The sequence below is a fragment of the Etheostoma cragini genome, chromosome 11, assembly GCF_013103735.1.
Source record: "Etheostoma cragini isolate CJK2018 chromosome 11, CSU_Ecrag_1.0, whole genome shotgun sequence".
In the NCBI taxonomy this organism is placed as follows: domain Eukaryota; kingdom Metazoa; phylum Chordata; class Actinopteri; order Perciformes; family Percidae; genus Etheostoma; species Etheostoma cragini.
In genome coordinates this window covers 19,507,755-19,533,716 of record NC_048417.1, presented here as the reverse complement: position 1 = coordinate 19,533,716, position 25,962 = coordinate 19,507,755, and the positions used below count along the sequence as shown (strand labels likewise).

General features: G+C 41.2%; 2 protein-coding genes across 4 annotated transcripts in view; both read right to left on the bottom strand.

Moving 5' to 3' along the window:
• Positions 1-3,517, bottom strand: part of tpt1 (tumor protein, translationally-controlled 1) — a 5,481-nt gene extending 1,964 nt beyond the window's left edge. Inside the window, exons 1-2 of one of the 2 annotated variants that reach the window (XM_034884566.1) lie at positions 3,504-3,517; positions 493-560 (exon numbers count right to left, since the gene is read on the bottom strand). In XM_034884566.1, the coding sequence (XP_034740457.1) occupies positions 493-552 (60 nt within the window). In that variant the 5' untranslated portion in view covers positions 553-560; positions 3,504-3,517. Of the gene's footprint in view, positions 1-492; positions 561-1,263; positions 1,458-3,503 lie in introns of those variants that run through there. The other variant, XM_034884564.1, reaches the window with a different exon arrangement.
• The window catches only part of ranbp2 (RAN binding protein 2), a 25,753-nt gene continuing 1,852 nt past the window's right edge, over positions 2,062-25,962 (bottom strand). Inside the window, exons 3-31 of one of the 2 annotated variants that reach the window (XM_034884562.1) lie at positions 25,858-25,962; positions 23,680-23,832; positions 23,289-23,519; positions 23,002-23,144; positions 22,127-22,322; positions 21,669-21,809; positions 21,198-21,357; positions 20,034-20,215; positions 18,978-19,174; positions 16,945-17,068; positions 15,988-16,149; positions 15,588-15,725; positions 15,255-15,386; positions 14,947-15,177; positions 14,679-14,762; positions 13,696-13,837; positions 13,476-13,570; positions 8,941-13,372; positions 8,333-8,410; positions 7,019-7,195; positions 6,595-6,681; positions 6,198-6,373; positions 5,587-5,787; positions 5,169-5,358; positions 4,886-4,972; positions 4,612-4,766; positions 4,230-4,503; positions 3,557-3,912; positions 2,062-3,186 (exon numbers count right to left, since the gene is read on the bottom strand). The exon at positions 25,858-25,962 is cut by the window's right edge and continues 7 nt beyond it. In XM_034884562.1, coding sequence (XP_034740453.1) covers positions 2,881-3,186; positions 3,557-3,912; positions 4,230-4,503; positions 4,612-4,766; positions 4,886-4,972; positions 5,169-5,358; positions 5,587-5,787; positions 6,198-6,373; positions 6,595-6,681; positions 7,019-7,195; positions 8,333-8,410; positions 8,941-13,372; positions 13,476-13,570; positions 13,696-13,837; positions 14,679-14,762; positions 14,947-15,177; positions 15,255-15,386; positions 15,588-15,725; positions 15,988-16,149; positions 16,945-17,068; positions 18,978-19,174; positions 20,034-20,215; positions 21,198-21,357; positions 21,669-21,809; positions 22,127-22,322; positions 23,002-23,144; positions 23,289-23,519; positions 23,680-23,832; positions 25,858-25,962 — 9,135 coding nt within the window. In that variant the 3' untranslated portion in view covers positions 2,062-2,880. The remainder of the gene's footprint in view (positions 3,187-3,556; positions 3,913-4,229; positions 4,504-4,611; positions 4,767-4,885; positions 4,973-5,168; positions 5,359-5,586; positions 5,788-6,197; positions 6,374-6,594; positions 6,682-7,018; positions 7,196-8,332; positions 8,411-8,940; positions 13,373-13,475; positions 13,571-13,695; positions 13,838-14,678; positions 14,763-14,946; positions 15,178-15,254; positions 15,387-15,587; positions 15,726-15,987; positions 16,150-16,944; positions 17,069-18,977; positions 19,175-20,033; positions 20,216-21,197; positions 21,358-21,668; positions 21,810-22,126; positions 22,323-23,001; positions 23,145-23,288; positions 23,520-23,679; positions 23,833-25,857) is intronic. The other variant, XM_034884563.1, reaches the window with a different exon arrangement.

Genomic DNA, 25,962 nt, shown 5'->3' with positions numbered 1-25,962 from the left:
TTCACGTGCTTTGATTAAGTGAACAACAGATTTCTTTTGTGGTCAACAGTCTGACAAATATTTTCCCTCTTGATACAGCTTGGTGCAACATCTGTACTTTGTTTGTTGGAAGCCACACACTTTGTTACATATGTACCTGCAAATATGTGTTAATGACGCACGCGTGTCATTGAAATTGAATTGCCTCAAGAATGGATGTGTAAATGATGACCAGTGAATAAGACTGAGATAAACTACTGATCCCTAAAAAAGTGGCTATGACTGTTATTACACATGCCCTATACAATATAGAATCAACACGATGGCGTATGGGACTATGTCAGAAAAACTGGGTGGCATGTGGTGCCAACTTCACACTTTTCCCATAAATGTTTAAAATGTGTGCAATGGTGACCTGGTAAAATGTAGTTGTCAGTGTGGCCGTGCATTAGGCCGACGAGGGGGAAAGAAAACCAGCCCAGTAGGACTATAAATCAATTCCATCCAACTCACCTTTCCTTCAACTTCATAGAAGAGCTCAGTTTCCTTAACTTTGAAGGCATCCGAGAACATCTCATCATCTGGGGGAATAAAAACAGTCACGCTCGATGAACACAAAGCAAATCCTATGGCTCCCATCTGGTTGGGCCATGAACTAGAAGCTAACTTCACGTAACGTTATATACGGGACCGCAGGCTTAACGTTACATTCCTCCGTTGTAACTTAATTAACTCATGTTTTTATCTTCATCTGGAACTATCGTTAGTGATAAAATACCGAGGAAGCCGCGCGGTAGCTAACGCTAGAAAAATCTGCCACTCAGACCCCCCCCCCCCCCATAAATACAGATGCCGTTATCGTTAGCATCTAACGCTATATGATGTTGAACGCCATGTATACTTCATTATTTTATCACGACTAACGTCACAATTCTATCATTGTATCGTATCATATAGCCCCCTGCAATGAGCTTCCAGTTATCGTAGGGCACACTGTCGTCCCAGTTATAGCCAACGTATTGGTAACGCTTGTTGAACCATGGCCAACGCTAACCGGCCCGAGCACCGTTCGACAGGGTGGCTAACACTGGCACACTTTCTGCTTAGTTAGAGTTCTGGTTAGCATGTGGCTAGCGCTAGCTTCCAGACGACGACAACACGAGTTAGCTAGCTAGTTAGCTAACCTGCCGGACCAACTCTCTCCTATAACATGACAGACAAAATATCCGTCACGACTATGAGACTACCTAATAAACACGAAAGACTACACTGAACATGACTTACTGCTGATGATGCACCTGTAGATGATCATTTTGCTGCTTTGTTGTTAAACCTTCAGAGACAGAGCGCAGGCCTGCCGCCCTAACAGAACTGGAGAGGAAAAAGACCGATGGGGCCGCGAGGCGCCGCATTTACATCCTGCCGACGTCATCGTGGGATGGTCTCTGCCTCTGACCTCTGCTGCCCCTTTAACATGTGGCCGAAAGTGGTACTACACTTACCTAACATATCGATTCATCTTTCTACTAGAAAAAGCCAATTCTGCCAGGAGAGAAAAAAAGATTAAAGGTATGATATGCTTACTTTCTCATAATTTAGATTTACCTTGAGTATTTTCATTTTTATCACATTTGACTAAATTGTGTTTTTCTTTTGCTGTTGTAAATGGGCCTGTATTATTTCAGACTGTAGAGTAGTTACAAGTCAAGGATGTAACTACTCTTCATTTACATTGTCTGCAAAATGTATTTCACAACATGAAGGCCCGAACACTTATACCTCCAGTGAACTACGGAAGCCTCCATTCATTGAGTTTATGGCTTAAAAATAGTCATGATATATTGAGTTTAGAAATACAATCAGCCTATAAAACCAGCGTTGACCAATTGTCTCAAAACATTGCTATAGTTTAAGAACGATTATTCTGGTTGAGCTGCTAACTGCACATGCCCGTACAAAGACAGCAACCTGTGATGAGATGTTTAGACTGTAAACTGTGACAATGCATATTTTGTGTTTTTGTTTCTATAAGCAGGGACAAACATAACCCATTTTAAAGGAAATCTTTCAAACAGCCACTCATTACTTGTAAAGCAACTTTATTTCTCTTTTATCAGCATATTTTGAAACAAGCACCGTTTCAACTTTGATTATCTCAAACTAAAATTGTAAAATCCAAACCAGATGTTATGTCATCATCTAGCCACTCTCTGTCCACAGGGCAACACAGTGAGATGATTTAAGTATTTGCAGGCAATTATCTGCACATTGTGAAAAATCCACTTACAAAAGAAAGAAAAGAAAAATATAATAATAAAAAAAAAAAAAATCACAATCACTGGGGGAGCCCTACAGTAAAAAGTAGACAGAGGCAGCATTTGGAGAGAAGGTAAGGGCACGGTTACAATCTGTGCATTCAACTAACAACCTCACCTTTCAGTTATAGTTAAGACTTCCTCAAATAGGAAAACAAATACAAGAGTGAAGCTTATGAAGAGGAACAGCACATTCAGATTGAGCACATGCAGGACAAAAGAACAAAAAAACATAAAAAAAAAAAAAAAGTAGTCCATGTACAATTATAAACACAAAAACATTTATTGACAGATGTTTATAAAGATGCAAATGCCTTCTCCCGCAGACTACACAACGCTTACCATCTGTCATTATGTTAGAAGGACAGCAATATAACTCCTCCTTCAAGGCTACTGGAGCCCATTTTCTATGATGAAGGGTCTTGATCAGTAGTCCTGTGATCAGTGTATAATTCTTAGATGACTAATGGATTCAGTTTTAGTAGGAGGGTATGCACTGCACAGGGAACACATCATTATCCAAAATCTTGACCACAACTTTAGAGCTTAAACCTAGCTGCAAATGTTGAACTTAACATTTAAAAAGCTACAGCTGTCCACAGTCTGTGATGACGAGTTTCTTTGTGGGCAAGCCTTTCTTTGTGCCAAACTCTCCCATCTGTAGCACCACATCCATGCCTTCCCGAACCCAGCCGAAAGCCACGTGTTTGAAGTCCAAATGTTCGGCTTTCTTCAGGGTGATAAAGAATTGTGAGTTGTTGGTGTCACGTCCGCGATTGGCCATTGACAGAATGCCCGGGCCTGTGTGCCGAACATCGAAGTTCTCATCTTCAAACTTGCTGCCGTAGATGGACTTTCCACCTGTGCCATCACTGTTGGTGATGTCTCCACCCTAAAAGACCAGTGGGGAACCTGTTAGTGATGTTCTCTACACATAGGACAAACAATTAAGAAACTAGCAAGCTGTACTAAAAGTGAAAGCCCTAGTGCTGAATGCTCATGCCCTCAACTAAACCACCACTGAACCAGATCAGACTGTGGCCCCATTTTCCTGTTGTCCAGTAGGGTTGTCACGATACCAAATATTGTCAGTGCTGTCTAACGCCATGTAGTGGAAGCTAATCACAGGAGATGTTTTACCACTGAACTATAATTAGTATACATACTTTTGATCTCTTATTTTGTGAAAACCCAAAGTTTTCACCCCACTGCTGATGATGAGGATGATCATGTTAGATGACTAATCTTGATAATCGCCTCACCTGACACATGAAGTCCGGTATGACTCTATGAAAGATGGAGTTGCCAAGCCCAAAGCCTTTCTCGCCAGTACAGAGAGCCCGGAAGTTCTCTGCTGTCTTGGGGACTAAATGGGAGAAAAGCTCTATGGTGATAGTGCCCAGTGGTTGGCCATCGGCTGCCACTTTGAGGAACACCTGGGGGTTATTGTCTTTGGAGTGCTCTTGAACTCTGGACATCTGTGGTGAGGAGATATACGAGGCATCCCCCTCAACTTGGCCTAAGCGGCTCTGACACTCACAGAAGGTCTTCTTAAAGGATTCAGCTATTTCAGGGGTTTTGAACTTGGCCGCCAGCTGCTCCACTATGCCGTCGCCATCTGGAAAAACAGAAGGAAAGACAAAACATTATCAGCAAGAGGTCTGCTTGAAAGCAATGATACACATTAAGCAAAGTAATACATGGCTAATGCTGGTCTTTAAAATCCTTCATTTGATTCAAAACTATGCAAAACCTGCTTTTTGTTATATTCATGCACAAAGAAAGTCAGACAAAGGGTATTTCAAAAAAGGTTATCAGTGTCAAGACTATAAGTGTGTTGTCACTACAAGATGCTTCTGCAATGGCTAGTTAATGATCATCAGAGTAACAAAACTAAGAACAGACATTGGTTTTACATCAACACCAGACATGTACCTGAGTAGTCCGTGGCAGTCCAGATCAGTGCGTTCGCTGAGGCGTTCATGGGTTTGAGTTCCATCGCCTGTGTGATCGTGTGGTTGGCACAAACCCTCAGCACCTGCTCTCTTCTCATCAGGATACGGTAGAAGCGTTTGGTTGGGTGGAAGAGGATCTTGAGGTCACCGACGCCACGCTCCTTCCACTGGGAGAGGTCCCGGTCCCATCGGTACAGCCTGGCGCGCTCTTTGAATAGGATTTCCTCATCCTCCTCTCCAGACTTTGTCTCCACCTGAGAGAGAATCAATTAGTTAAAGATTAAGTGTGTCCCTGTAACTCATTCATTAAACTTCAATTTAATGTCTTAAAAAAACAAAAATATGTGAGCTCAGCAAGGTACCTCTGGTAGTGACACTATTGGCTCAAAGTGAATGTCCGCATTATTAGAAGAATCCTCTTCATCACTGCCCTCCTCACCGCTGTTTTTTGGTGCTGAGGTCACTGCGGTCCCAAATACTGTTGCTCCAGCATTTGCCCACGAGAAGTTGGAGTCAGCTATACAAGAGAACCAATAAATATGTAATGAAATATAATTTTCTTACACTGTATTGGTAACACACTAAGATAGGTAGTTGTCAAAAAGACCATCTTCAGAAAATAATGTTGAAGCCAACCTTGCGTTCCAAATGCATATGTGTCCGTGTTTTGGGCCAAATCAGCAAAGGAGAAGCCTCCGAAAGAGTTGAAGCCAAAGTTGGAGTCTGAGTGGGGAAGGAATAAAGCTTTCATCAAATACTAAATTAAATGATTTAAAGAAAAATTATTCCTCTCATTATTTATGCAGGATTCCAACCGATTGTTGCTGAGATTTGTTTATGAAGCTGGCAGGAACAACATTTTAACTGTTCATCAATGTAACTGTACCACACACACACACGTATAAAAGGTGATTCATACCTTCACTAGCTGTAGTAGCAGTAAAAGCTGCAGTCCCTGTGTTGGACTCTGGCTCTGGGCTCTTTTTAGTTGACAGATCAATGGGAAAGCTGCTTCTTGGAGCTTCACTCTGAGTCTCTTTTAGCTGGTCTGAGGTCTGCTGCTCCGGCGTAGACGTGCAGCCTGCAGCCTCCGTGGCGCCTGGAGCGGCCTCCGTGGCCCCTGGAGCGGCCTCCGTGGCCCCTGGAGCGGCCTCCGTGGCCCCTGGAGCGGCCTCCGTGGCGCCTGGAGCGGCCTCCGTGGCCCCTGGAGCGGCCTCCGTGGCCCCTGGAGCGGCCTCCGTGGCCCCTGGAGCGGCCTCCGTGGCGCCTGGAGCGGCCTCCGTGGCGCCTGGAGCGGCCGCCGTGGCGCCTGGAGCGGCCGCCGTGGCGCCTGGAGCGGCCGCCGTGGCGCCTGGAGCGGCCTCCGTGGCGCCTGGAGCGGCCTCCGTGGCGCCTGGAGCGGCCTCCGTGGCGCCTGGAGCGGCCTCCGTGGCGCCTGGAGCGGCCTCCGTGTAGCTGGATGACAGGCCTGATGTTGGCTCCTCTGGGGCTACAGCTGGACGGCTGGAGGCCTTTTCAGCTTGGTTTAGCTGGGCTCCCTGAAACAATTAAGGAAATAAACTACAATAATACTGAGGTTCTCTTGAAGCTACATTAGCAAAAAGACTGCAACTGGTTAAACAATCTCAAAGTTAAACCAAATACACCAACTGCTTAAGCCAAAAAAAGAAAATAAATTGAATGAAATCATTTCCTGTTTAGTTGCCATAGTATGTTGGATGAGTGAACTTTGAGATATCCAAATAATAGGAATACAATGACTTCTCACCTATGCCGTATTCATTATGTTTTAATGACGTGGTAAGCACATTGATAAGAGTAGAAAACATTCTTCAATGAAGACTCTGTAGATCTCCATGTTTACCCTGTTTAATCTAGTTTTAAATGCTTATTTGATATGCAATATTTTCTGTATTAGCGCCTTTGTTAAGTGTTAAGTGTCCGTTACCAGGTCTTGCTGTGCCTTGCGGACTTCTGTCTCAAAGTCTTCAGACTTGTCATGGTCCGGGTCACTGTCGGTGGTGCTCAGGCCACAGAAGAAGTTGGGTGGAAGCTGGAGGCTTCTGGCCTTCTCTTCCTCCTCCGGCGTTGGCTTTTTCTCCCACACCACCTGGCAGTCTGGCTCTGAATACAGTACACACAAGTTTAGGGCTAGGGAATGACTAGCAGGCAAAGTGAGCATTACTTTTGACAAAGTCCACATACTTTGCCACGTCATCAATAGTGTATTAAAATAATTTTATCTATTGCAGCCCTGAAAAAAATGTCTGAGAAATGAATCAAAACAAAAGTAAGGGCGAGTAATTGGTTAAAATTGTGTGCCTGACAGGATATAAGATACATACCATCACCACAAGCTGCAGCCTCTCTCTCAGAAGGATCAAGGTAGAGCTTTCCATTCAAGGCTTTTACTGCTGATTCAAAGTCTTCATCTGAAAATATAAAACAAATTCAACATATATCACCCGTAGATAACCTTTTTTTGCGATCAAGTAAGATGTTGCTGGCTTGGTGAATTGACAAGAGAAGGGTTGAACAGGGTGAGATAACACTGGTCCGACCCTGGTCATTGGTGTGAAAGAGGTATACTAGGATGTGTGTGGTTGTATTTTGGTTTGATAAATTTACAAACCATGAGAATACAATGTGTAGAAAACGCTAAAAGAAAATTTGCAAAATGAAGTAACAATTAAAACTGAATGAGTCCTACAAGTCTACTAGTTACCACGTTCACTTAAACACACTTTCGTACTTCTCTGTAGGTCTTACCGTCAGTTTGATCATCGCTGGTGTAGCCTGGTTCATTCTGGTAGCAGAAGAAGGTGAGAGGCAGCAGGAGTTTCCTGGCTAAAGCTGCCTGTTCAGCAGTGGGCTCCCTGACATACACAACCTCCACCTCTGAGTCCTCATCCAACCTTGCATCGTCTCCCTCTGCCTGAGGTGGTCCTACGACAGACAGAAACAATAGTCAGCCAAGGGAGGAACTGCTTAGAAGAAACAAGAAATGAAGCTGCTTTGTTCCCTTCATAACCACAGGTGTTAGTTCCACACACACAAATTCATGCACAGCAAAAATGAATTGCATGCAGTTTATTTACAAATGTGCGAGACAAGTTTCATAAAGACAACATTTCTGTATACATATTTCTCACTGTTTTTCATTTTATTTGACAGCTTTACTGTAGGACACATAGTACCGCAGCATTAAATTGCATAAATACCTGAACTTAAACTCCAATTAGCCTTTGCTGAGGACAGTGCACTTCTCAGAATTACATTTCATGCTGTTGCTACACATCCTGCACTAAAAATGGCACGTGTGACGTTTGCACTGTGCCTTTCTCTGAGGGATAGCTCTCCAGAGGAATCTTCTCAGCTCACCTTTCAAATAACATGAACTTTAACTGATGGGTCTCCTGTTGGTATCCAAAACTCTAGCTTAGTTTGTAATATGCTTACTGGTCATTAACCATTACCAAATGTTATTGCATTACCATAATCCATATCCGGCTTGCTCGATCTATCAAATATTTTAAGCCCCTATGAACTAAAGCACAGTAAAAGATCTACCAATTCTTCTTCAATCTAGATTCAAGACTCAGATAAGAAAAGTTCTAAAAACTCGACCATTGCTTTTTGCAAGGTGAAAGAAAAAAAAAGTTATTTTTAGTAGAATAAAAAATAAAGCTAAAAAATAAATATAGAATAATTTAGACAAAGATATCAAACTGAGAATTTCATTAGGAAATAGTTATATGTAATTAAGATGATAAATCATATTGTTTTACCCCTCAGCCATAATAAAAGGGGCTTGGAGAAACCGATTCTAAAGATAATACAGATTTAAATGTAGAGATTAAAAGGTCACATGACATGGTAATTTTGGGATGCTTTCATATAGGTTAAATAATTAATAAAGTTCTTTGTAGAATAAAAACTGCACATCACACTGGACATGCACAAACATTAGCTTTAATATTTTATTTTCCTCACTCCGTGCATCCAGGTTATTTCTGTCTAGTCATAAGGGCCAGCCAGGTGACAGCTGAAAAGTGTTAACACACACTGCAGTGATTAGAGTACCTGGGGGTTCAAATTGGGTGGTTGATGTGCTGGTCCAAAAAGCCATTGGGTTATCTTTGAAAAGCCTAAAATCCAGTCCTAAAGGATGATGGGTTTTTGGGCGAAGAAAAACTAATTGTGAGGCTTGTATGATAATCATAAAACATGTCCAAAAAGTGTTAAGATTAAGGAAAATGTGTGGTGTGTGTGTATGTATGTATAGATAGATAGATAGATAGAGAGAAAGAGTTTGTGCATGCAGGGTGTGCAACATATGTTTACTAAAAAACTGCCCATAGATAATTTACTGTATACAACTTTACTAAAAACAGAATATCTTAATATAATGGAACCAAATAATAAAGCAATATATTTGTTTATGATGTATATCTAGTAGCTACATGGGGAGGAAATCGGAAATCAGGAATTTTAATGAAAACTCTGTCCGAAATACTTCCGAGAAGGGTCTTGGCTCGGTTAACTAAGAAGTTGATGTAGCAATGAGATGCAGATGAAACAAGACAAGTAAAACTCAAACAAAAACCGTTGTGATACGTCGTGTGAAAAAAAAAGGGGGAAAGATAATTAAATATATAGTACATATATTAAGATACATATATACACTTTACCTTTCTCTGGAACTTTGAATGCAGGTGAAGCCTTGGCAAGATGTCCAGAATCTTTGGCTTTTGAACCGGATCCAGATTCCTCTGTCTCAGAGTGTGATTTAGGAGAGCCAAAAAACTTCTGAAGGCTTTTAGTGCCAAAGACAAACTTAGGGGGTGACACCACAGTCTTTGAGGGGTTGACTGGACTTGGAGACCCAGCGGCACCTGGCTTACTTTCGGGTGAAAGCTCTGTACGTTCCTTTGTTGTCTCTTCCAGAACAGCTATGGCTGCCTTCCCACACACAGGTGTAGCAGTCTGTGCTGATGCTGTAGGTCCACTGTCTTGAGGTGTGGCAACCCTGGCTGTCACTTGAGTCATGAGTTCCTCTTTTTCTTGGGCAATCTTGGCCTCTTCAAATACCCGTTTGAATGCATTTGCAGTGTCCTGCAGCTTGAATCTCACAGCCAACTGCTCAATGTTACCCTCTGCTACTTCAGCAAAGTCAAAGGCACTCCAGACCCAGGCCTTCTCTGCACCTTTCATGGGTTCCAGTTTCATGGCTGCTGTGATCCTGTGGTTAGCACAGATCTTTAGTACTTGGTCTCTCCTCATTATCAACCTGACTCGTTTGGTGTCATAATTCTGTAAGACCTTGAGATCTCCAATACCCCTCTCCTTCCACTGACCCAGTTCCTTATCATAGCGATACAGTTTGGCCCTGTGATTGAAAACCACCTGCTCATTTTCCTCTCCTGTAGAAATCTCCACCAGATCAGGCAAGGGGACCACAGGTTCAAAGTACTGGCCATCCCTCTCTTCATCCTGGGTTACATCCTGCTCATCAGTACCCACTGAGGCTCTGCTTAGGTCAAGCTTAGCAGGAGACTTGGAGGGGCTGATGCCAGGTTGAAAACTGAAGTTGAATCCACCAGTGGATTCTCCAAAGCGGAAAAGGTTCTTTCTCAGGGGACTGCTGGCCATAGGAGAGGCATAAACTGATGAGTCAGCAGTATCATCTAAAGCCTCTTCTCTTAGGTCGTAGTTATCCCACTCCAAGGTGGGGCCGGTGGTTTCACAGTGAGACTTGATTACAAGATTTGAAACATTGCTGGATGTCGTAATGTCTCCCTGGCTATCATCATCTTTGATCTTGGTTTTCTTGTCTGTCAAAAACGATTTCAGATCTTTTAAACCAGACTTCATTTCCTCTGCTTTCTGAATGAGGCGTGCTGTTCTGCCTGAGTCAACAAGCTTGTGGGGGGTTTGTAGGGGGATGTCCAAGAGAAGTCTCTGACACTCTTCAAACTTCTCCTTAAACTCCTCAGCAAGCTCTCGGCTTTTAAACTTAGCAGCCAACTGTTCAAGTTTAGCATCTCCATCAGAGAAGTCATTGGCCAGCCAAATCCATGCTTTGTCTGAGCCTGCCAGGGGCTTAAGATTCATGGTTGTGGTGATCCAGTGGTTGGCACATACCTTCAGAACTTGCTCTCTTCTCATCAGCACCCTTAGCCTTCCATTAGAGTGGTTTTTTAGGAATTTAAGTAGTCCTACACCACGCTCTTTCCACTGACTGGTGTCCAAGTCAAATCTGAAAAGTTTGACTCGTTGAGAATAAAGAACCTGTTCATCCTCCTCCCCTGTCACCAAGTCTACCCTATCAGGCATCTGGACCACTGGTTCAAACTGGATGTCATCATTTTCCTCTGTTTTATACATGTCGTCTTCCTCCAGCTCATTTGTGGCAACTGTCTTGGTGGGGGTTAAGAACACCTGCTCACCAGCCCCAGAGAAACCTTGGAAATTGGGGTTGTCTTGGCCATACTGGAAGTCTCCTTTAGAGGACTTTGCCAAGTCTGCAAAACTGAACAAACTGTTTTTTCCAGTAATTAATGGGTTTTGGTCATGCTTGGTTTGGCCCTCTGACACATTTTCTTTCTCCTTGTGTTTGTCAGCTATGCTTTTTAGAAAACTGGAGGCTGACCCTGATGGAGAGGGTTGATAATCAGTTGAGGGAGTTTCTTGAGCAGAGTCCTGAATGCCAAACTTAAAGCCACCAGCTGGAATGGGCATTGAGAAAGAGAAGCCTGAAGCACTTGTGCTACTAGATCCGGACTGAGGAGATTCAAACTTAAAAGAAGGAGCTGAGCTTTTCTCTTTTTTTTGACCAAACTGAAAAGTACTGCCAGTTTCAAAAGGCATTGTAAATCCAGTTCCAGCAGGCTGGCTTAATGAGCTCTTGTTTCCAAATGTAAAGCTGAACGTTGAGGCTGAGGGAGCTGTGCTGGCTGTGCTTTTAGAATTGGGGTTTGGTGCTTGACAGGCCACACACTTATTGGCAGAGGCATCGTTTCTCACCAGACAAGTGTCACAATCCCATTCCCCATGCTTCTTGGAAAATAAGGCTTCTAATGAGGGAGCATGTGGGGAACAGCAGGAAACACATTCAGTAGCAGATGCATTATTTCTGACCAGGCAGGCATTGCAGTCCCACTGCCCATCCTTTTTTGGCAAATCAGCCCCTAATTCTGACACTGCTGGCACATTTGATGTTACTGGAGCCCCCTCTGTTGATTTAACCACAGGGTTGCGGGTTCCACAGGCAACACAATTTTCAGCAGAGGCTTCATTTCTTACTTCACATACATCGCAGTCCCACTGCCCGGGCTTCTTGCTAAACTGGGCACCAAACCCAGTGCCAACATCAGATAAAAAGGATGACTCTGGTACATCTGCAGCTGGTGCAGTTGCAGATGTTTTAGATGAGGCTTCAAGAGCTTTACAAGCAACACAACTGTCTGCAGAAGCCTCATTCCTTCCTTTGCATACATCACAGTCCCATTGCCCAGGCTTCTTGCCAAACTGAGCCCCAAGAACAGAACCAAACGCACTGGTTACTGCGTCAACAGGTTTTGAGGTGCTAGTGCCAAATGTAAAGGAGGAAGGTTTACCTCCAAAAGCACCAAATCCAGTAAATGTAGAGCCAGAACTACTGGGTTTTGTTGAATCAGTCCCAAATTTGAAAGTAAAGAGACTGGCTTTTGTTTCACCAGAAGCCTTAATGTCTGGCTTGGATGAAGAATTTGGATTTGCACTTTGACAAGCGGCACACTGCATATCCATGGGTTTGTTTCTTACACAGCACACAGTGCATTCCCATTCCCCATCTTTAAGCGCAAACTGGGCTGCCAGGGATTCAGAACCTTTTAAGCTTTCGTCTTTCTTCTCCTGTTGATCATGCTTTTCTGTTGATTTGAGCACTATTTCCTTGGCTTCCTCAAACTTAGCTTTGAAAAGTGATGCCTCATCTGCTGTTTTGAAGCGAATGGCCAGCTGTTCAGGCTTAGGTGCTTCATCTGCATAATCAATGGCATTCCAGACCCAGGATTTGTCAGAACCAGCATTTGGTTTCAGTAGCATATCGGAATTGATGTAGTGGTTTGCACAGATCTTAAGGACCTGTTCCCTTCTCATTAGGAGGCGGACCTTCCCTTTAGCGCTGTGTTTTAGGATTTTAACATTGCCAATGCCCCGCTCTTTCCACTCTTTTGTGTCTGTGTCAAATCGATACAGCTTGGCCCGGTTGCAAAACATTTCCTCCTCCTCTTCCTCACCCGTTTTCACATCTACTTTATCAGGAAGGGGTACAATAGGTTCAAAGTGAGGACCATCTTCATCCTCCTCAACATGAGTGCTGTCATTGTCGCTCTCTGCTGCTCTGTCTGGTTCTGCTGCAGATGTGGCAACCCCAAACACTGGCTTGGAAACATCTCCAAATTTAAATGGCTGCTCCACCTTTTCAAAAACACTTCCTGTGCTCGTTGCAGAATCAGCAAAGGAGAAACCAGTAACACTTTTACTGCCAAAGGTGAAGATGCCGGTTTGGCTGGGGGGCTGCTCTTGGGCTACAGGCTTCTCTGGGACAGTATCTGTTTTAGTGGGGATGTCTGACGTAAGAAGACCAAGCAGACTTTCACTGTGCTTGACCTGGGAAGCTGGAAAAGTGAAATCTCCATCATTGGATTTAAAGTTGGAGGTGAATTTAAAAGACGCTGAAGGTGTTGACTGGGCGCCTACCCCTGCTCCAAAACTAGGCACTTTGGGGATTTCAACCGGTGCCTGCTGGCTAAAGGAGAGCTTTCCAAAGTCCATAGGCTTCCCCTCAATGCACTTTGGTGGCTGAACAGGGACTACAGATGGCTTGGTGAAGTAGCCGGGTTCAGGCAGGGGAGGGTTAGTGGTTTGTTGGGTTACACTTTGCCCATAATATTCTTCACTATATGGGGAAAGAAGGCTCGTGGCTGGTGATTCAAACCGAAGAGGGGCACCAAAAACCTGTTCTTGAGGAGGGTATATGCAGGCTGGGGCAGTCTGCAATGGAGGAGTATGAGTGGGCTGCTGAAAGGCATACATATGCTGCTGAGGTGGCATACGGTTCATACTATACATTGGGCCCTGTGTAAAGAGAAAAAAAAAATCAAAAAAAAAAATCAAATGCCATTTGATATACTCTGAAGAAGTTTATTATTGTGAACTAGTGTTAAACAGTGGTAATTACCTTAGTGGGGGTTACATTTGCTGCTGTGCGCAGGAGATACTGAGAGTTATAAGCTGGAGACTGGTTGTAGTACACAGAGGGGGCTGTAGTGGCAACTTAAAAAAAGATAGAAATGTATAATATGTAAGATAGAAATTTATTTATAAAAAATGTATAAACTATATAGACAAAATTATGGCACTATACATTTAACATTCTTTGGTTCTTGTAGTGTGCTGACCTGTTAGGGGGGCCCCATGGTAGGACTGGACTGGGGTAAAAGGCTCCTGTAGGCCTTCCGCTCCGTAACTCTCCCCATACATCTTGTGATGCGGTGAGCCTGCGTTTCCTGAAGAGTTGTGTCTCAGATCATGAACCTCATTCTGCAAAACATGGATCTTAATGAGAGGTGACTCAATTTGACATATTTACAGAATATAAAACTAACACTAAAAGTAGAATAAGTAGTAGGGATGAAAAAATAAATCAATACAGCATAGTGTCGCAATATTTTCAATCGCAATATTTTCAGTCGCAATACTGTATCGATACACAGGCGCCAAGTATCCATCTTTTATTATAAATGTGTTGGTCACTTTGTCTGCTTGACAATCCCATTTTGCTATAATAAAATTGAAGTGAGATGAACAAACAGAGAAATTTATCTTTTTAGATAAAACGGATGTTGACAGTTTCCTTTTGGAGACATTTTTGAAATTGGGAAAGATTAGAAGTTGGGAAAAAAAGTTATAAATTGCAATATATCGTAGAATATTGCAATATGTTTAAAATCACAAAATTGTATAGTGACATAAGTATCGTGATGATATCGTATCGTGTCTGGGGATTCCCACCCCTAATAAGTAGAATATAACCATCATATACCGAGTCATTGTGTTAATTATGGTAAATGGAAAAATAGCAGGAATATTTCTATTAATAGACGATTATTTGTAATTTACTCTGTTTTCTAAAGACAATTTATCACATGTGAGTAATTCTAATCCCAAGTTCCCATTTCATTGCTTTGTTATTTTAGAATCAGTGTAACCTACATCTATTTCCATCAGTACAACAACACAAGTCTAACAAACTCACCACTCTACTGCTTTATGGTTCTTTCTTAAGCTTTTAACACTCTTCTCACATACTAATGTGTTCCTTCTAAGTGGAATCAGTGTGAAATTCTGTGGAATAAAAATGTGTTTGATCTCTTATCCTGACCTTGAGTGCTTCAACTTGCTGACACAGCATTTGGAGGATACTTTTCTGGTCTTCCACCCAATGAGGTGGTACCTTGGGAGAAATCTGAACAGGAGAAATAATTGATTATATATATTATTATTTATTGATTATTTATTGGTTATTGATTATTTATTGGTTATTGATTATATATATACACACACACACACACACACACACACACACACACTTTTCATGTCCAAGACATATCTTACGGTCTTCTGAAGGAGAACCAATAACATGAACCTACCAGGTGTCTTTTGGAAGGAGAGATGATGCTTTTGTTAGGCGAGGGAGTGGAAAACTTTATGTGGGTTATGGTGGCAGAGTTGTCTGTGGGATGAGCAGGACTGGAGTGGGCCAGTCCTCCTCGACCCTCCACCTCCTTCTCCTCCTCTTCATCCATAGCGTCCCCACTCTCGCCCAGCTGCTGGTTCACTTCATTCAGGAGGTCCACAACTTCCTCCATGGAGACAGGCAGCTGGGACATGAGTGTAATACATGGTTATACAGCTGCAGAATTGTTCACATTAAAAAGTAAAAGTAAATTAGGCTTACCCTCTCAATGTCATCTGCATTAGCATTGTAGATCTTGGAGAGGTAGGTCCTAAACTTTCTCAGAAAAGTGATGCACCTGTCTTGGGTCTCCTCAACCCCGTTACTGGCCTCCTCTGATAGCCGTTGGTAGATCTACCAAAGAAACACAGCACATTAGAGAAAGTTAAAGCTGCAATGAATGAGAATAGAGGTTATAAACTGTTTTTAAACCTGTAAACAAAAATCCTCTTTAGTGCACATCTAAAGCAATGATTATACAGGGACAGCTATTGGTTAATTTGAATGGTAAAGGGAACTTATATCAATTATATTGTAAAGAACTGTATGACTTACCTGTGCCAAGTGCCAGATGGAGGACATGTTATCAATGGTTTCCAACGTAGCGATTGCCTCCTCTGTTTTTCCTTCAATGTCAAGGAGTACCGCATATGCTATCTTGGCTTCCTCTTCATAGCCCTTAACAGAAGACATCTGAAAAAGAACATGGCAATTAACACATTCAATTTGCAAGCCAACTTGGTACAACTTTAACTCTTCATGCCTACTTATTAGGTATGCTAATAAACACTTCTTCTTCTGATAGCCAACCCTTATGTGTTATAATAATAGGTTCCGCGTACGCGGATAGCCGCACGCGCACGCACGCAAACACGCACATTTGCTGGCAGAACCAATAAGCAGAGTCCCCGATCACAATGTGTAATGTGTAAAACTAAAAACAAACAGTATTGACCTGAATATCTTTGGAGGGAAAGTGCATGAAGAGGGGGTCAAGAGGTTCTGGTATACTGCGTCTGTTTTTGATCTTTTCCAACAGTGGAAGAACAACTTTCCAGTAGTGGACACTGCGGCCGATGTACTCCTTCTGGTCGTAGTAAGAATTCACTCCATCACCCTGGGTTATTAAACAAAGGTTGCTCAGCATCAAGAAGAGAAAGTGAGTCTGCCACATTAGCTTAATGCAAGACAGTCATTAACAAGGTAAGACAAACACTTTATGCACTTTTGACACAAGCAGTTTCTTCAGCTGTTACAAATTCTACAATGAAACAAGTGGACACATAGTCAAAGAACCAGCACATGTGGCTGTTTGGACATCATATTCTTGACAGCATTTAACAGTTGCAGGGTAAGTAACAGAAAGTAGCAGGTGGAAAGGCATGTGCCTATGTGCAGTTATGTGGAAAGTTGCCGAGTATTCCATGTGTTAATTTTCATGCCTTGCTGCACGTCTATGTGTAAACAATTGCTACCTACAACTGAGCTGGAATCCCTTCTAGCTAATCATCTTAGTCATCTTATTGATACATTCATGTTCATGCAGCACATTCAACTGTCCATCACGCATTGTTGTGATTTCCTTTTGTGCCAAGACAGTTCTAAAGAGCAGTTATGCTTTTATGCACATTACCCAATTATTAAAAATTGTGAAAGCATTATGCAGTTCATAAAGGCAAATAAATAATGTGTGTAATTTAACTTGATGATTTAGTTATCAATTACAACTTAAGTGAGCAAATGAAGTGTTTGATTTTGGCATATTGTAAAAACAAAGCAGTTAAGCAACTATATCAGAATCGGATATCCCCTGTAACTCCCATCTGCTCATCAAGCAACTCCAGCTAAGGTCAATACCAAAAGATTGAAAAGGCATCCTTTTTTTAGTGTGTGCATGTGGCTGTGTATGTACCGTCTGGCTAAGACACTGCGCCCAGTTGATGGCCAGCGCTGGTTGGAGCCCATGTTTCTCTCCAGCCCTCAGAGTGCTCAGTCCATGCTGCACAATCATCCGCAGTTTGGCTGACACGCCAGGACTACATGGAGACACACAAAAAGAAGACAGGAGAAAAAACTGAATACTAGGTAGGGCTGCACAATATGGCCAAAATGATAATCATGATTATTTTTGCATTAAATCCAAACGGTGACATCCAAGATTTAGCCACCCGATGTCCATAATTTATTACGTTTTTGCTCATTTCTGCTGCTAGCTCCGTGCTACTATCTCCGGTAAATCTAATGCAATGCATACATGATGCATTGCATTAATTTACAGATGTATAGGCACATGTTATGCCTTATACGGGCAAGAGCAAAGAGTATACAGTGGGAAAGACAACAATCCTCCAAGTCAAACTACTCTAATGTGATCAAAGATAGTATATATTCATGTTCCATTTTATTTTATTTAAGGTCCTACAACCACTATTAACATTCAAGTGACCTCACTGCAGCAAAAATAATTTAATAGCCCAGTTTGTCCGGAAAAAAATGATGTCCTTATCTTGACTGTGAACGGGGTTGCTGTTTTACAAGCATTTTTAGAAAATAAAACCAGACGGACAAAGAATTGTAAAAAAGACTTTTAGGTTTTTGAGGGTTAACAAAGCTAAAATGCCAAAAAAATTGTTTCATTCTTATTATTTCAAAGTGTTTTACTGTAGAGTATTCCAACAGTGGGAAGTACAGTCTGCCTCTAAAGCTACGAGCCAGGGCTACAGACTAACTTTTTGCCTTGGCTGCACTGGTGCGCCTAACTTTTTGCCTTGCCTCACAGTTAACGCCACTATTTTCAGGTCACCTTTTTATCTTGCACCATATACATTCATATATATTACGTAAATGATTTTAAACAAGAATAAGGTGTAGGTAAATACTTTTTATTTGAAGCACAATTATAATTTAAAAAATAATATTAATATATAATAAGTGCTTCACTGAGTTGTATAACTAACACATTTGAGCAAAATAGAAAGTGCTACTGTTTAAAAGTGCGTCCCTGAACTGAGACCTGACATTTCATGGCTCAATGTCTTAAGCTGGTCCCCCCCAGCTGTCACATGCCCCTCACATGGCCAACGCCTGTAAATTGGCCTTCTTCCCTTGGATAAACCAGCTTGCCACACTCCCTTTCAATCCTCCAAATTCCTTAAGCCCACTAAAGTGGGCTAAATGTTCCGTTTCAAGTCAGCAGCCACTTTTCACAAGCTCTTTTTGTTAAAATAGATTGAGATTAAAATAAAATGCAAAGACAGGGTTTCCTCCCCTGTTTGATAATATACAGCTGCAACACATGTAAATGAAACTTATCTGAAATAAATATATATAAAAAAAGTATATCTCTGAAAAAGAGATTTTCTTTACGTGTTTTCAACAACAATAACAGACTAAAAGAGATAGGGAGAAAAGATGAGTGCGATGGACTGAAGCTTATGCTGCTCACAGAGGGACAGCTGACCATTATCAATGGTTCCAGCACAGGTTGATGGCAGGTCAGCGGAGTTACTCACTTGAAATGTCTGTATCGTCACTGCGTTGCTTTGTTATGACCTATGATATTCTGGCCATGGGTCACATCTCAGGTACAGCAGGCTCCATCTTACATGCTATTATTCTACGAACTGAAGTTAGCATTCAATAACTTCTGTGTTTTTCATTGTGGCGGCCGCAATAGCAGAGTTACCAGAGGAAACACTGGTACAAATACAGGTTGGCCTCTCATGCTTCCTCTTGGCATGCTCAGCGTTAGAGGACGGCATTGTGTTCAACATAAACAGCTTCAACACATCGCGAGTCTCCTCGAAATCAGACACGAGGTGCAATTCAGGGATGTGTGGCCTACCTTGAAATAATGCAAGTGTTTTGTTTTAAATGTCCTCTCACTTTAACAGCTCATACTTTGGAAAATATACTGTATGTTTTTTTAACACTAGATTTACTCACGCTGCTCGTTTGTGAATGAGGCTGTAAATGGCATCCCACCACTCCCTCTGTCTGTCTGTGGTCAAGAGGCGAAGGAGAGGAAGTGGGAGGCAGCGTGGCTCATAAAGCTGTTGTTGCTGCTGGTTCACTCCACTGCTAATCTTCGCTGTCTCCTGGAGCTGACAGTGGCTACAGAACACCACACCATATAAAAACACCTGGATGGAGTAAGACAGTAAAAAGAAAGACAGTTTTACAGTTTGTTAGAAATGTTGTAATTTATTAAAAAAAAAGTAGTGCTGTCAAACGCTTCAAATATTTAATCGCAATTAATTGTCACATTTTTATCAATTCTAAATGTCCCTTATTTCTTTTTGTCCCCTTATTTTTTCTCATTTTAATGCTCTTATCAACATGTTTACGTGCTTCTTTGTTCAAATGTTTTTGTTATTGAAAACAACATTGGCATATAGCCTGCTGTAGGCTACATTCTCACTTGGAACAAATCTTTCACATAGTGTAACACTAACATCTATAAAAGTGTGAAAAAATACTTTGACAAGGGCGACTAGTTGTTGCAACAACATGTGAATAAAAACTAAAAAGTTTGCAAGGCCAAAAAGAACGTTAACCTTGTAATAAAAAAACAAAACAGCCAAAGCCGATAATATGGGTTTGCGTTAACGCCGTTAATAAAGTGTTTAACTAACAGCACTTTGAAAAAGTAATGCTCTGTCTTAAAAACACATTACATGAAACTGCTTCTTACATCTGAGGAAGAATGAAAAAAAGACCATTTTCCAACTAACTTGTATGTGACCTTGGGACAACAAATCCTACATTCTATTGTGAGTTTAATCTTGCTAGAAAAAAAGGTTGTGTATTTTTTATCGTATAAATACAGTTTCCTGTTATTTCACACCTCCAAATGCATAATTAAAATATTCTTTTATACATTTTGTAACATTCTTGGCGTGTGCTAAACATTGAAGATGAGTGAAAAACTGCTAACTTCCTCACAAAGCTTCATCTTGTGTAATGTGTTCCCACCAAACCATCTTACGTGGCTCCACCTACCTCCAGGTCGAGCAGGCAGATGGACTCTGGTGCGTTGGTGTCCAGTTTGGAGGTTTCCAGAGTAAGCCTAGGAAAGAGCTGTTGTAGCCAGTCCCGCAAGGCTGGTCTTTGGGCCAGAAGGGTCCACTGTAGTCCCAACCAGCTTAGATGTTGCAAGTCACCAGCATGAAGCAGGATGGAGCCTACAGATGAGGCATCAAAGTTATTACTGACCAACACATATATAATAAAAGATTGATATTTGGCATTTGTGTTTTATTACAGTATTGCCATAGAAAATATCACAATATTATGCTGAGACAGGGACTTTGGCATGAAGGTGATAATGAAGTACCTCAGCAGAAAAAAGACAGGATGACTGACTGATACTGCCTGATGACTGACAAATCTTTTGAATATACATTTTTTCTAAACTTTTTGATGTCAGGAATTATTTAATTTATATAGTTATAATAAAATATATAATATAATAATTATTATATAATAATAATTAAATATAATATATAATGAATATATTTAATTATAACTGTTCTGAATTGAAATTCACTAAGGCTGACACAGGAAATGTATAGCTAATATGCATACTTCATTATTTGTTTATCTATCTCAAGTCATATTATCATCGCAATATTAAACAATGTTATAGCACATTGCAGATTCTCCTTATTTCGTGCCGGCCTATGTAGGAGTACTTACAATATCAAAAATGTTGCTTGTTTGCAGAAAAATCTTTTGGTGCCAAAGACTTATGAGTTATTCAGAGTAAACAGTACTGTGCTGCACTTTTAGTTGATCTGTCAGGCATTATATTCTGTACACCACAACAGCTTTTACAAAGACGAAATATGGGGTTTAACTAAATGGCAAATAATTGGTTAGGAAGTGTAAATTGGAAATAGCACTGTAAATTGAAGCCTTATGTTCATTATGTAAACAATGTGTTCTTTTAGTTTCTATCTCTACAACTGATTTACATTGTGGAATTACACATTTAGTTCCTAATTAAACAATAATTCATACAGAGGGACTCTATAAAAACAACTAAGTACAAAAATAACTGCAACTGTTAAATAAATGTGGAGCTGAATAAAACACAAAACAAAAAACAAAACTGAAGCGATTTTTAGGCTACTTAAGTGCTCAAGCAGATTATTGGTTTTGTACCAGCGTCCCATTTGGCGAGTTGGGAGAGCTCTGGAGCCATTGCGTTAATGGAACGAATGTCATCATTGGCAATAAAGGAAGATCGAGTGGAGGCTTGTGGTCCAAACAGGAGTTCAAACAGAGAGTCCTGACCACTAGGGTTCCCAAACGCCTCCACCACCTACGCAGAAAAAACTTAAAATGATGTTTCTAAACATATAAATGAAACATGAGTTTATCAGTGCTATCTATGTCTGATATGATGCAAAACATTAGCAATGTTAGTGTTTGACTATAAAGACAAAGCAATAGTGCATAATTGTGTTTTGACAGTATGGTATGCACCTGTAGTGTAAATCTCAGTTTAACACAAACTACAAAATTAAATTATTCCAATCAATTTACTACATTGCGCTTTGGTGATGTAGTTTCCACTCCATCTTAAAAAGGCTAAAACCTTTAAATAAACTGAAAAAGAACACATGGACAAACCTCTCTGATCAAGGTAGAAGAATCAGTGCTCAGATTTAGCAACATGTGACCGGCCTGACTCTGTCGATCATTGGCCAGCAGCTCCAGAAGCTGTGGGGATGACTGGTCTCTTTTGGTCACTTTAGCTTTTGGTCTGGGCACCTGGTGGAAGTCCCACCCAAAAAAACAAAACATCAAAAAAGGAAACTAAGAAACTTAAATTACAACGACTGCATAACTGTTCATACAAGGCAACTGTCAAGACTTTAAATAGTTCAGAAAGAGAGATAAAACATCTATATCAAAGCAGAGTAAATTAATGAAAAAGAAAATAACCTAAAAAATGATCACATTTGTTACATGTTTCTACTTTCCATCTTAAAAGAGAATCAGCATTAACCAATAGATTTAATTTATGAATGACTCTGGTAACAGGCAAGCCTCATTTCTGATCAATTGGCTGGTTATTGTGTCAGTACCTGGTATGCCAGCAGGTAGCATAGTGCAGACAGGTCAATGATGGCCCTCCAGGTCTGTAGGTGATTCTGAGCCAGTTTCAACAGCAGCGTGGCAGCATGCAGGTAAAGGTGACCTCTCATCTCCACAAATGCCTCAAGAAGATCGTCTGTGTGGCGGCCCGCAATGCTGCTCAAAGTCTGCATAGCTTGGTCAAAACTGCACACAAAAACACAGTTTAATGTCTGGCAATTTCCTGCAGTGGTTTAGATGCTTCAGTGGAATTAATGGAAACAAATGTAAAGGTGAGGAAAAAACATTTAAAAATCAAAATCACCAGGTTATGCTTTGTAAAATCAACTGTACCATCAACATGCCCTGGATTTATTTCAGTTACCCAGCTTCACCAAACCTGACAACTGCGGCTCCGCATAACCTGTGTCACGATGGTGGTTATCAACTAGTTCAATCAAACCAGGGTTTCCCAAACCAGCAAAGCACGTTCATATAAATGCGGCGGTGTCAAAAATCGAAATCACCAGGTTATGCTTTGTAAAATCAACTGCACCAAATTAAATTTGTCCTGATTTGTAATAAATAGTAAGATGGTTCTTTTAAGACACCTTCTAGGATCAAGATGTAAACCAAAGTCTTGTTTACATCCATGTTTGTAACAATTGCTTGTCTAGATGTTCAGCACACTAATTCTATAAAAATGTTTAATGCAAAGACATGTTTTTGTCTTGTGTAAGCGCAGACATGTTGACTTAAAACAATATTGTGAACAGAATGCAAGGATGTAAAAATACAATATACGTACAGAAGCCGGGGTTGGGAGAAATACAGCTTGTCGAAAAAGGTATGTGCGCAAACACCCTAGGACCTCAACATGACCTACCTTGTGAGCGCATCAAGGCTGGGCTGCATATTGCCCTCAGACAGTGTGATTCTCAGCAGACTGCAATGGGCCAATAGCAGCTCTCTTTGTAGACGCCGACACATGTTCTCATTAGTAGAGACACTGGGTTGAGCAAGATACTCCTGCAACAAATGACACCAATTTTAGTTTTTATTATTTTCAAGTTAAACAAGTTAGATTCATGATATGAAAACAGAACATCATAGAAGCTTTCAAAAACGCAAACTTGTCAATTAAACCGTACACTACCCTACTTTAATGCTGACCTGCAGTGTGCGCACCACCACTGTGTACCAGTCCAGGCTGTGGCTCAGTATGCCCCTTTTCTCAGCAGCCAGGCAATGCTTAACAGCTTCATCCAGCCGTCCGTCCTGACAGAACAGCTGAACCAGCTTCACGTTCACGTGAGCATCAGCTGGCCTCACTGCCAGCTCAGCCTGAAGGAGGTCGAACAACCGGTTCCATCCCGGCTGACCCTGACGGCTCAACAAACGCTCCTACATAAAGAGGCACAGATAAACCAATGAGTGATACATACTAGCCTGTAATGTAGGCTGCCATTAGTTGAAAGAGTGGCATAAGATGAATTCAACAGTTGTTGCTGATACAGTGAATAAAGGAGGTCTTACTGAAGATACGTAAGGAATGGAGCCTCACCTTTAGGTTGAAGACAGCAGGGTTCCCTGGCAGCAGCTTAGCAGCTTTCTCTACCCAAAACTCTGCTCTGCTGTCACATTCCTGCTTACTAACCAGTAACTCAGCCACCTTCAGCACAAGGTCCCTCTGGGCAGGGTTCAAGTCCACTGACCGCTGCAAACACACATAGGAGTTGCCGGCAAACAAGTGACAGTTTTTACAAAAGCCTGCTAAAACATGCTTGCTAAAACAAAGAAAGATTGGTAGGATGGCTACTTGTACTATTCCACAGACAAGTCTAATGAAGTTAGTGAATAATCATGATGAATAGAAAGTCTAAGGCAGGGTTAACATAGCCTCAGGCGATACAGCAAAAACACAAGTCTTCTCATAGATTTTGAATGGGGGTAGTGCGTTTAGGCTGCAGTGGTGAGGGCCACAGGGGGTCCCAAAAAATCTTCAACGTTTGGAGAAACGCAACCTGAAATCAACCTGAGGTGGCCAATCATGTAATTGGCGGTCAGGCTTCTCAGTGAAGTGCCAAGGAGTTGTGAATAAACTGACCGTTCCCTGCAACAAGCTCCAGCACAAAGCACAGATGCTAGTCTCTTTATCAGTGAGATGAAGCTGCCTTTACGTGCAGTTGAAAATGGCGAGATCATAAAGACAATCTGACGGAAATTGAGAATTGTAAAATAACTTGGTCCAGTGACTCGCCGCAGGGTTGTGTGGTGGTTGGACTGTCTCTTGAATGGCCCAGTTGTGACACGTCTTGTTGTGTTCTATAAACCCCCAATGTAGCACAAGTAGACCTTATATTATACAATTACTGTTTTCTGTCAGATCGTTTAGAGATCTTGGCGTTTCCGAACACACTTGCAGACAGCTTCAATTGTTGCTGTTAGCTGTTACACAAACTCATGAGCCCTGGACAACGAAGCAAGATTTAATGTATTGCGTTTCGCCTGTACAACCGTGTCTGTATTCTTCATATTTAAGTAGATTTATAGTTTGCTCTTCTTAGGTAAAATATGCTGCTCTGGTAGATGTTTGTAATTGGTCACTATGTGCTAACACCGCCATTTTGTATGTGAATGTGCTTTGCTGGATTGGGAAACCCTGGTTTGATTGAACTAGTTGATAACCAACATTTTTGTTAAGTTGTCTGGATTTGATATTCTCTCACTGAAGCTTATCAGTTATTTTGGGCAGCTGCCTATCAATTCTTGAAGGTCAGGTGAGGTGAGTAAACGTGCATTTAAGAAAACAATGGGCATTATATTCTCGCTTTGATGGATCTACTGCACCTCAAACCAAAGTTGTAGTTGCAACTTTCATATTTTACAAAATCAACACCAAAGAATGAAGGAAAATATCTAAACCATGATGATGTTGCTATCGAAAATGGTCAGCAGATTGACTCCTACTTTTTATTTAACCCATTTGAATTGGTGTAACTTATATAAATCAATTTAACATTTCATGACTTTTTATTGTTTATAATTCTCAAGCTTATTGCTGGTACTTTGTTGCTTTCTAAATCCAATGTGTTGTGAAACAGAACAAAAACCCTGTCTATAAATACTTAAAGATTACATTGTACATCTGTGTATCAGAGTTGATAAACGTAGTCGATTCAAGCATAGAAAAACACTAATTAAGTCTTGGCCATAATTAGTGGGCACCCCCATCCTGATCTGACCACTATTAAATAAGATACTGTACATCATTCTGTACTTTTTGGGTACCGACCAAATTACTTTGGTACTACCAAGACGTTTCACATTAAATCAAACTAAATTTAAATACCTGGGAGGACATAAGCACAACTGTCCTCTCCGCGTGACAGGCTGGAGGTTGTAGAGCAAGGCCACTTTATTTCTATAGCACATTTCAGCAGCATGCAATTTAAAGTAGTTTACATAAAACTTGAAATGGCAGTTAAAAAAGAAATAGGAAATAAAATGGGCTAAAATAGAATAGGATAAAAATACAAGAATTAAAAAGTGAAGTGTAAATGTTGTACATAAATGACATATTCTAAGTAAATACATTAAATAGGTTTAGAATTATTTTTTGTTATTACAAAAGGGAAAGTCCCAAAAAAAGGTACCATTGGGAACCGGAACTGTACCGCTAATAAAGTAAACGGTAACCAAGCCCGCCCGCCCACTTTTCCCAGTGACATGTTCTGCTTACCTTATAACATCCGACTGCCTTGTTGACATCTCCTTCTCTCTCATAGAGCTGTCCAAGGAATTTGTGTGCTTTCGGATCCCTCTCCTGGACTTTGAGGTACTCCGA